At 36.8% G+C, this 12290-nt stretch overlaps 1 protein-coding gene across 2 annotated transcripts in view; it reads right to left on the minus strand.

Moving 5' to 3' along the window:
* The window catches only part of LOC128227462 (SCO-spondin-like), a 31352-nt gene extending 25120 nt beyond the window's left edge, over positions 1–6232 (minus strand). The window contains exons 1-3 of one of the 2 annotated variants that reach the window (XM_052938032.1): positions 6111–6232; positions 5084–5674; positions 1380–1949 (exon numbers count right to left, since the gene is read on the minus strand). In XM_052938032.1, the coding sequence (XP_052793992.1) occupies positions 1380–1949; positions 5084–5663 (1150 nt within the window). In that variant the 5' untranslated portion in view covers positions 5664–5674; positions 6111–6232. Of the gene's footprint in view, positions 1–1379; positions 1950–5083; positions 5856–6110 lie in introns of those variants that run through there. The other variant, XM_052938033.1, reaches the window with a different exon arrangement.
* Positions 6233–12290: the final 6058 nt, after the last annotated feature.

Consider the following 12290-nt stretch of genomic DNA (forward strand, 5'->3'; position numbering starts at 1 on the left):
CAATCTAACTCATTGTGTATATAATCAGATTTTATATAACAGTCGTTCTGTAATAATGTTATATTACTGCATTGAAGTGTCGAGAAAAAGAGTATCTGCGCACATATAATAAGTAGATGGAGGAGGATGGAAAAGCCAGAATATACTCCTTGTACAGAAATGAAATTTCCTCTTTTGTTATCTGCTCAAACATTTTTGAATGCAAACGATAAACTGATATTAGAAAAACAAACAAAGAGATATTTCATTATGTAACACCAAATATGATCACAGTATGCCCCATCCCCCTCAAAATGTGAATGTACATAGAAAAATATAGCAATGTATGATTGAAGGCTCTTGAGTTGATTTTGTTTTATAATATTCATTATAGATGAAAAGCTGTAATATTTTAACTCATTATACGATAAAGTTATTGCAATATGAACCAATGATTGTTACGACAATGTGTCCTTGATATTTGGCTGACCTTGACCTTGTAATAGCACATTATGTTGTATTGTTGGTGTACACATGAGCTTATTGCCTAAGAATTTTGAAATAAATGCTTAACATTTTATACCACTACTGTTTTTTCAGCTACAAGTATAGTTTATATTATTACGACAGATGACAAACTTGTAATCATGACAAATGTGTTCTAATCGTTTCCTATGTAGTGTGTGTAGTTTCCTTAATGCCCATTCATCTTGCTATGTCGAGTAAGCGAAACTTATTTGATAGTTCATATTTTGAAATTATTATATTGAGTTGCTATAAATAGTACGCATATCTATTGGAATAGCGTACAATAATCCATCACAAGTTTATTAAACAACAAAACTAATGTTTATTGCAATTATTCAAACAAGTCTCATTACTAAGGTCCACCTTTACTACCATACTGATACAAAAGAATCAAGCTCTACAGATCACAAGTGTGTAGATACGTCATTATCAGTCTTTGTATATCACGTGATTAATTACGTCATAATTGCTACTTCGGAAGGCAATATTTTGTTTTGAATGAAGCCTTTAAACAAAGATAATTTCCCCATTTCTTCACCACTTAATAATGCCATCCGACGTAGCATTTATGACGTAATTTATCACGTGGTATATACACACACTGATTATTTGGGAAGTAAAGATTTGAAAAATAACAACAATGACGTAATTTATGATGTTGAATTTAAAAAGTTCGGAAAAATCGGCCAATTTTATGTATCGAATAATTCATATAACAATCGTACTGGTCATTTTAATTCATTAATTAGGGATTAAACTGAATCTAAAAAGAAATGATTCAAGAATAGTAAATATGATCTACATAGTTCGTGTCTAATATTGAAGAACCGATTGAAGCTTAAGATAAAATAAAAACAAAAACCCACTCTTACCGATGTAAGCTCTTTTTGCTACTGGATGGACAATGTCTGGAAGCATCTGCATCCCCTGCACCATCCATTGAGACCTGTGAGCTTCGTCGATTGGTCCTGAAATGTTCTTAGTCGTCCCGAACCCCACATGGATAATATCAATTCCGCATTTCCTTGCGTACAATATTTCAGCCATATTTCTATAGGGACACGTTGAAGCCTCATCGGTCAAAAGAACAATGCGTTTGACGGCTGTTTGCCGGCCGTACTGGTAAAAGAGGCTGCTTGCTGTTCGAATTCCCTTCTCAGTGCATCCACCTCGAAACAACGGTCGTAGTTCGCCAAGGGACCTGACAAGAGATTCCTTATCGAACGTAAGCGCAATCATATCATCAATGCCAAAGCTCACAGATACGATGCCTATTCTGTTCCCTTCCGGACCCATTGGTGTAGTTGCAATAAATTTATTTAAGAAATCGACGATCGATGGATTCCATACAACCACTCCCTTCTCATCGATATGCCCCATGTTTTTAGAAGCGTCAATGACAATCAGGATGTCTGCAACAGGCTTTGTCGGGGGAGCATCTCCTGTGAAAACACAAACAACAATACATACCTGGCCCCAACATCCCATGCATACTCCAGTCAAATCTCAATCTAAATCATATTTTACCACATAAAAGCATAGTTTGATTAAAAATCTTGCATGTTTTTTATACTTTTTAGAAATATTTTTTTCTAATAGAATGTGTTGTTACAAGTTGTACTAAAATACATGTTTGTGTATTGAATTTCTTTTTCTTGGAGTTCGACCAATCAGCATATATTGTAATATAATGCGCTTTTAAAAGGTGTAAAAACATTATTTTTAATACATTTTGATGCTATGTTGAGACTGAGTTTGAGATTTGACTTTAGCATTTCATGATAATCGCAATAAACCATTTTACATTTATCAAAAATGACATACAGTGTTTCACATGACACATATATTACATGACCGCAATCATTATTGTAGAAATCATTTCCCATTCCAGAAAATAGTTCTGAATTATTTATCGCACACGTTTAATACATGTATTTTTTTTAGGTTTAAAGCAGTTTTACCTACCACATGAATGTTGTTCGACCTTCACAAGCGTTGACATATAATTTTTTTGCGCAGTATCATTTCAACAACAAAAACATATTGTTAAAAAAACAAATAAGACAGGAACATTATTCTTTTTGCCTATGCAAAATGCATATATTTTCACCAACTATAACTATTACTAGCTTGAGAATTTTGCAGAAATATTCATATGTAAAATGCATTGTATAATAATCTATAATTTTAACCAATAAAATGGCTAACTAGTTTGCTTTGTTTCACGCATATGTAATGAATATATTCACTTTAAATATGGATAAAAAGGTTGGAAAGCTAATGCGATATATGATGCTCTTATGAATGGCATATACTTTTTAATTGGCGTGTTGAGGACAATTTTATATTTGCAGTCATTTTAGCGGGTTTTGTCAATTATTTGTGTATCGATACAAAACATTTATCTAACTAATTGGGAGTTTGGTCTTTATATAGTCGCACACTACATAAGGCAGCGTTGCAAGAAGTTGCGTTGCATCAGCATGCGACCAAGACATTTTAATGAATGCGTAAAAACTTAAAACAATCTTTTAATATGCACTTTAATTGATAGTTTCTTCAAATCAAAACATCTCTAATCAAAAATTCATTCAAAAAAAACTAGCCGTAAATTTCAGATGGCGCTTTATGCGATTTGATCAAAGAAAAATTATAGACCTGTCTGAAACATATTAAACATACCAAAAACTAGTTGACTTCACCAAAATGCGATAAATATATCATGATAACTGTGTGAAATAACAAAAAAACTAACAGTCTGATACTTTGCAAAAAACTATATATGCCATTATGGTAACATTTCCACACGAACTGACATTTTTATAATGAACAAACATATATGACATAGGCAAAAAACACGTTTATTTTATGATTCGACACCCGGTCCTTGAAGGTAGCCCCATAATTCTGCATCATAATGTAGTGTTGGTAGTACAAACGAGTCGAAAAAATCAATTATATTACCATATCTAGCAGGTCTAGATTATTGCAGTAAGGTTATGGAGTGAGAACGATGCCTGTTATGCGACTTTTTGCTGAGTGCGATGCCAATTTTTTTGTATAAAAAGATGCACACCTAAATATTTGAAAGAGAAAACTACATCAATCGTAGAAATATGTATTTTAAAGTTCTATAAAGTATGGGAACTGATTTAAAAAAAAAAACACACACAACAGTTTTTGTTTTATTTACATTAAAACACAATCCCATGTGTTACAATAACAATCGATATCGGCTAACATCGATTGTTTTAGGATCAGTTGTAAAGCATCTATATATCTTATACATATGACCAGTTTGCCGTGCATTTGTAGTGTCCATAGCATTTGTGAATACAAATGAATCATTCGTATGCAGTTTCACAATCTGTTAATCACAGTAACTTACTTAGAAAAGCCAAACTAAGATTAGAAAATTTCAGCTTCTCGGATGAATTCATGCATGTGCCGGGGCATAAAATGTTTTTTTTTTATTCTTAAGAAACAAATTAGCAATTATACCGAAACATAGCGTCCACAGAAAAATTAGACTATGAAATAATGTTGGGCAAGTTCTTCTTTTTTTGGCTTTTGATAATTTGAAGTATATTAACTATCTAATCGTATTATATGATATAATTTTGGTATAAAAGTATGTACTTTAAAAGATAAAGAAGCCATTTTTATTGTCAACTGTTTTGGGGGGTTTCCGTTTTGTTATATTCATTTTCGCTCGCTCGCTTGCTCGATTGTCAGAAACATTCCGCTTACCATGACAACGAATGTGTGTGACCTTATGCTATAAGATACTTGTATAAGATTTATAAGTTACATATTAAAAAAAGTGCAGGCATAGTTTTGTGAAATATGAACAAAAGTGCAAATGTAAGGTCTTAGTTAAAGCTGCACTCTCACAGATATATCATTTTTACAACTTTTTTTTAATTTTTGTCTTGGAAAAAGAGCAAACTTTTGTATAAGTGTCTGCAAACCAATAGTATAAGATTGCTGAAAAAAATCAGATCGTAGATTGTCATATTTCCGATCGAAAATTAATGTTTTATGGCTTAAATCGTTACTAACGGTTTAAGAAAAATGCATCAAACATTTTTCTAACTTAAATATAAAAATCTGCGATTTATTTTTTTGTCAGCAGTTCTTGGATTCTCGCAAAAATGGCTCGCTCCAAGACAAAAAAAAATATATAATTGTCAAAACGTTCAAACTGTGAGAGAGCAGCTTTAAGTCAAGTAATGTTTAATACTACCATACCTTTTTAAATATATATCAAAGTACGGCATCTAGTTTTTGTGTGTGATAAATGTATTAAAAAAACATAAATTTCTATGCTCAATTCTGATTTAATGTTTGCTTTCTTAATACTATCTTCAAAATTATGTATTACAATGTTTGGCAATTTTATGAGCATTATGTTCAAATATGCGAATTTTAAGTACTTTAATACAATAAGACATCATAAAAATAGTAACATTATTCTGCCTTGTCATTTTTGGTCATATCTATTAACAAAGTAATTTATAGATCTACAACAATGTTTATTGAGATAGATGTAATTAGGTGTAATTAAATCGTTTACCTTTTATTGGTCCAGACTGCCCAACGGGGACTGGTACAAAGAGATGGTTGGATGATAGTTGATGCACAGGGTCTGTTTGAGGACCTCCATTGGGGGCCATACCCATAACGGTGCCCTTTATCGCCACGCCAAGGGCACTCGGAGCCGTGGGTGACTTTTGAAGTGCCCATGTAGGTGTTTTCAGGAATTCCAGTGGTGAGCCAGGAGGGACAGCCACAAAACCCCGGTATGCTCGGCCATCCCCACCCGGTACCATTGCTGGTCCAATAAGGGACTTGTTTGTTGGGAAGCTCACCATTCTAATGGGAAGCTGCGGTAGTGTGTTGAATGCATTTGCAGTCATTGGTGGTCTGTTAAATTTTGGTAAAGATGCGTTAGGAGGTCGATTCGCAAAAATATCTGAAATAGTTCTAGCTCCGCCGAAATTATATGTGTTGAACAAATTTAAAGGTGATGGTCCCTGGAATCCTCCTCCGCCGACGTCCTCCAGGAATGGCATGTCCATCATACTGTCCCCACATGTCCTTGTAATCAGCAGACACAGGACACATAGAGTTAACTGTTTGGGCTTCCACCCCATGATTACCTTTCCTATAAAATACAAATTAATTGTTTTCAGCTTTTCACAAAGTGTTCATCTACTGCCAGCAAATAATTAAGTTTCCATATCGTATAAACCTTATATATCAAATGCGATTAAAACTCGCTGTGTAAATCTATGTTTATGGTTAAATGTGAACTGCCATCTAATTTATAATAATGCATAACGTAAATAACGCACGCGAAGATTAATTGCCTTATGTGTGAACAACTTTGAAGATAAAATGTTTAACCATATTAATTTTAGGTAAATGTTAAAACGGGGGTGGCAACTCGTTCGCCCATATCCTTCAACTGATGACGTCAATAATGACTGTGTGAATTCCTTTTTATCGAAAAAAATAAAATATCAATCAAATGAAGCAAACATTTACAACGAAAGAGCAAAACAGCCACGTGCAATGTTGCACAGTACAGAAAATCATACCTTTTCTTCGGGAAATTGAAATTCCAACAAGTGTAACGTAACTATCTAGGTGTTCATGAATTCTTAGTCACTGCCTCCCCAGCCAAGCACCAACAGCAAACTGGTTGTTGTGTTGAATGACTAGATACATATAAGGCACATTTGAATTCGATGCTAATTGATTGATGGCAAAAGGTCTTTATAAAAAAATGTCATATAGCTCAATCAAAGTTACATTTGTATTTCCTATTTATGTAAATGATGGTACTAAAATTCATTCAAACATTTTTCATTCTTATTTAAATGATGATTATGACAATAGGAGGGAGTCAGTATTTTAGATAATTTAATTGGTATTAATTTTCTTGTGAATCATTAGTGGTTTTGAATTAATTACTCTTGCTTTTGTAATGTGAATAACAATGTTTCATTAATAGTTGAACAGTTCAAAAAGAAAATGCAGAAATATGCATTTTGATTGATACAATAGACGTTCCAAGAACTGATTGTTATTTGCGAATATCGCCGCGAAAGCGGTATGTCTGCGTGATAAAACATACAATGACATTGTTAAATGAGGGAATAACACTATCACAAGGAAAGAAGTTTTCAATAAAATCATCTAGGTAATAATGTGGTTAAATGTGATCGGTAAAACTGCAATTTACCGTCAACGATTAGAGTTCAATTCAAATTTTTTTGTAATATCATCAATCGAATAAAGATATTCTTTTTTCCTTTCGGAAGTAATTGTTACGTAAAGCACGCTTCAGCCAATCTGATCAAAACATTTACAACTCACCACACATACTGTTCTGTGAATGATCAACAAAACGGTTAATAATCTTATCTGAATGACATTTGATATTATATTATGTTCATCGTATGAGAAACGTTTATGAAAACAGCGTGATACAACATTAATAAATTTGTTTTAAGTTGGGTTTGAAATTGAAATAATTTTGAAATATTTAAAAGCACCTTGTATGCGTCATTTGTAAAACAATATTTTTTCAAGTTACGTAGGATTTGTATTAATATTGAATGTACATTCTTTTATTTTAAAATACCTATCCCTTTATTTTGACTATGAAACTTAAGAAGTTTACTTTAGTAATGATTAAAGCTGCTTTATGAATACCGGCAAAGGGGCCGTTTCGCGAGTGGATTTCAGTCATAACTGAAATACTTAAATGCTCGCAAAGCTGTATGAACGTCAGAAGTAAAACACATTCATTATTTCCGCAATTTTCGGTTCATTTTCACTTCAGACTAAAGGTAAGTTCACTAAAATACGTTGTCATATATTAAGATATTTTCAATTTAAGACTAAAGTCAACGAAGATCTTTATTGTGTCGCCCTGAGTAGCCCAGCATTTAATCAAGACCCTGTTTAAAGGCACAAGAATCATGACTAAACAAATCCTGAACGGGTTACACAAAACGGCACAAGACAACACACAAATCAAAACATCATTATTAGGACTTTTTCGGGTGACTCCCATGGCAAGGTCAGTGAAACGCTTGAGGTGACACCCAAAGCAATGTCAGTGAAACGTTAGGGGTGACACCATGTCACGCTCAGTGAAATGTTTGGGATTACACCCATGGTACGGTCAGTGCAACATTTCTGGTGACTCCCATTGCACAGTCAGTAAAACGTTTGGGGTGACACCCATTGCATGGTTAGTGAAACGTTTGGGGTGACATCCATTGCACGGTTAGTGAAACGTTTGGGGTGACACCCATTGCACGGTCAGTGAAACGTTTGGGGTGACACCCATTGCACGGTTAGTGAAACGTTTTGGGTTGCACTTATGGTACGGTCAGTGAAACGATTGTGGTGACACCAATGGCACAGTCAGTGAAACATATGGGTGACACCCATGATACGGTCATCGAAACGTTTGTGGTGTCACCCATTGCACTGTCAGTGAAACATTGCGGTGACACCAATGGAACGTTTAGTGAAGCGCTAAGGGTGAAACCCAAGGCACGGTCAGTGAAATGCTTTGGATGACATCATGTCACGGTCAGTGAAACGTTTGATGTGACACCCATGTCACGGTCAGTGAAACGCCAAGGTTGATACCATGTCACGGTCAGTGAAACGCTAAGGGTAACACCTAAGGCACGTCAGTGTAATGCTTGTCGTGACCCAATGTCACGGCCAGTTGAAAGATTGGGGTGACACCCATGATACGTTCAGTGAAACGTTTAAGGTGACACCCATGATACTATCAGTGAAACGTTTGAGGTGACACCCATGATACGGTCAGTAAAACGTTTGGGGTCACACCCATGATACGTTCATTGGAACGCTTAGGGTGACACCATGTCACGGTCAGAGAAAGGTTTGGTGAGACACCTATGGCGCTGTCAGTGAAACGTTTGGGCCCATGACACGGTCAGTTAAACATTTGGGGTGACACCCATGATACGTTCATTGGAACGCTTAGGTTGACACCATGTCACGGTCAGAGGAAGGTTTGGTGTGACACCTATGGCGCTGTCAGTGAAATGTTTGGGGTGACATCCATGGCACGGTCAGTGAAACATTGGGGTGACACCCATGGCACGGTCAGTGAAACGTTAATGGTGACACCCATGTCACGGTCAGTGAAACATAGGGGTGACACCCATGGCACGGTTAGTGAAACACTTAGGGTGACACCCAAGGCACGGTCATTGAAATGCTTGGGATGACACCATGTCACGGTCAATGAAACGTTTGGGATGGCACCATGATACGGTCAGTGAAACGTTTGGAGTGACATGCATGATACGGTCAGGAGAACGCTAAGGGTAACACCATGTCACGGTCTGAGGAAGGTTTGGGATGCCACCTATCGCACTGTAAGTGAAACGTTTGTGGTGACACCCATGGCACGGTTAGTGATACACTTAGAGTGACACCCAAGGCACTATTATTGAAATGCATGGGTTGACACCATGTCACGGTCAGTGAAATGTTTGGTGTGACATCCATGGCACTGTCAGTGAAACATTGAGGCGATACCATGTCACGGTCAGTGAAACGTTTGGTGTGACATCCATGGCACTGTCAGTGAAACATTGAAGTGATACCATGTCACGGTCAGTGAAACGTTTGGTGTTACATCCATGGCACTGTCAGTGAAACATTAGAGTGACACCCATGGCACGATCAGTGAAACATTGAGGTGATACCATGTCACGGTCAGTGAAATGTTTGGGGTGACACCCATGGCACGATCAGTGAAACATTGAGGTGATACCATGTCACGGTCAGTGAAATGTTTGGGGTGACACCCATGGCACGATCAGTGAAACATTGGGGTGATACCATGTCATGGTCAGTGAAACGTTTGGGGTGACACCCATGGCACGGTCAGTGAAACAGTGGGGTGACACCCATGGCACGGTCAGTGAAATATTGGGGTGACATCCATGATACGGTCAGTGAAACGTTTGCGGCGACACCCAAGGCACGGTCAGTGAAATGCTTGGGATGACACCATGTCACGGTCAGTGAAACGGTGTCGGGATGACACCATGATACGGTCAGTGAAACGTTTGGGGTGACACCATGTCACCGTCAGAGGAAGGTTTGGGATGACACCTATCGCACTGTAAGTGAAACATTTGTGGTGACACCCATGGCACGGTTAGTGATACAATAAGAGTGACACCCAATGCACGATCATTGAAATGCATGGGTTGACACCATGTCACGGTCAGTGAAATGTTTGGTGTGACATCCATGGCACTGTCAGTGAAACATTGAGGTGATACTATGTCACGGTCAGTGAAACGTTTGGTGTGACATCCATGGCACTGTCAGTGAAACATTGAGGTGATACTATGTCACGGTCAGTGAAACGTTTGGTGTGACATCCATGGCACTGTCAGTAAAACATTGAGGTGACACCATGTCACGATCATTGAAACGCTAAGGTTGATACCATGTTACGGTCAGTGAAACGCTTAGGGTGATACCCAAGGCACAGTCAGTGAAATGCTTGGGATGACACCATGTTACGGTCAGTGAAACGTTTGAGCTGACACCCATGATACGGTCAGTGAAACGTTTGGGGTGACAACCATGATACGGTCAGTGGAACGCTTAGGGTGACACCCATGGCACGGTCAGTGAAACGTTTTGGGTGACACCAATGATACGGTCAGTGAAATGTTTGGGTGACACCCATGAACCAGGGTACAGTCAGTAAAACGTTAAAAGTATGCAAGTATCATTAAAACATATTTAACGTGCGCGGCAGTTGAAGTTAAATACAAACATGCTAGAAAATATACTTTTGTCTTTTAAATCTGTCAGTAATTTTGAATTTTGTGTTTTTCAGTTTTTAGTTCGGAATATTCTCAAACGATTTAATACTCCAACAACTCTTTGTTGTAACGATTGAGCTTTTATATTTGTTCTGCATCATAACCACTAAAGTGGTCAGGATTACGAATTAAAAAAATACCTTGGTTATTAGAGGAATTGAATTTATTTCCCCTTAGAATGTGACAAGTTGCGGTAGCCGTGGTATTTATATTAATTAAAGGATGTAAATGGCCGAGGCTCTACTACATATTTATAAAGACGAAAAACACGAAGTATGCGTCAAGACTCTTGTCAAGAGAGCATACAGGTGTAGTTTGTGCTCATGCATATCGTCAAAAAACGCCAAACGCCGACTAAGGGGGTTTTCCGCTTCAGGGCTTTCTTGTCAAAATGATTAAAATCATTTTCGATATACAAATGTTAATTTTATAAGCAAAATAAAAGCCAATATCAGCCTATGGGGAAAATCAACGACGACACAAGATCCGAAACCATTTAGCTTAATTGATTGTCTGATAGCATATTTAATGAGTGTGGTGCACATATAAAGACAAGGTGTAATAAATTTAGAGATACTTTGGATCATTTAGATCTTAAAATATGCAGCAGTGATAAACGCGATTCAAGCAAAAACTACATCTTGCGTTCTAACTTATTCATCTTGCCTTGTTACTTTTTCAACTTGCGTTATTTCATCCTTAATTCGTTATTTGGGCAACTATTATGCTAGCTTCATGAAAGTTCCTTCTTGTATCTTGGATGGTCTAAAGTGACTTTCAACGTTCGCCTATGCATGCGTATGTTTTCTGAATTTCTTGTCAGTCAGTTATAAATTTATTCATTAATGTCAGTTAAAATTCTTATTTTAGCGATCTCTTTACTCTAGCTAGCTTTATAGCTTACTTCCTGACTAACTTTCTTCCCTTGCTTTGTTTTCCAATAGTCAACATGAATGACGAATGTCAGCAACAGTGTGTGTGTGTACCACGTGATAAATTACGTCATAAATGCTACGTCGGAAGGAAATATTTTAATTCAAATGAAGACATATCAAAGATAACTTTTCTTTTACTAAACCATTTCAAATGAAACAAAGGACAGTCTATGCCGCTTAAAGAGCCTCTCCTTCGTTTTATTACCAGAGTTTGATAAGGTGTTTAGTTTCATCAAACACTTCGACAAACCTGTTTCCAAAATAATGTTTTGACAGTGCTCCGTCAGACGGCCATATTGTGAAAAGGTTTGTCGAAGTGTTTTAAGAAGCTAAACTCTCAATTAAACTCTGGTAAAAGACCGAAGCCAGGGCTCCGTAAGCGGCGTAGACTACGCTATGTTTCATTTAAAATGATAAAGAAATAGGAAAGTTATCTTTGTTTAAAGTATTCATTCGAAGCAAAATATTGCCTTCCGACGTAGCATTTATGACGCAATTAATTGCGTGGTATACACACACTGAGCAAGCGTCAGGACGAATATTGCATTATAAATGATTATAAATACGGGATGGCGACGGGCTGATTATACAAAGTTACGTACCTTTGTTTTTAAATTTCCATTTCAATTGGATTTGGTAAATAAAACAGTTGAAAAGTGCACAGTTCATAATGTGTATGAATGAATATAGGTTTAAGTATGTTAGATGATCACCGAGAAACGTAACACGTTGCAAAAGTCGGAATACCTCGACGTAACGTTATGGCTAAATTGAAAACACGGGACACACCTTTCGAATTGCATATCACAAACTCGTAACTGGTCGAGAGTTTCCGAGCGGTTTTCCGAACTTGCTCCTTCTTGTGTAAAAAGACGGAGCTGTTTTACATTCTGCTTTGTGGCATGTTACGAAGTACTTGCTTACATTTGCTCTTAAG

This window comes from Mya arenaria, chromosome 3 (assembly GCF_026914265.1).
Source record: "Mya arenaria isolate MELC-2E11 chromosome 3, ASM2691426v1".
Lineage (NCBI taxonomy): Eukaryota > Metazoa > Mollusca > Bivalvia > Myida > Myidae > Mya > Mya arenaria.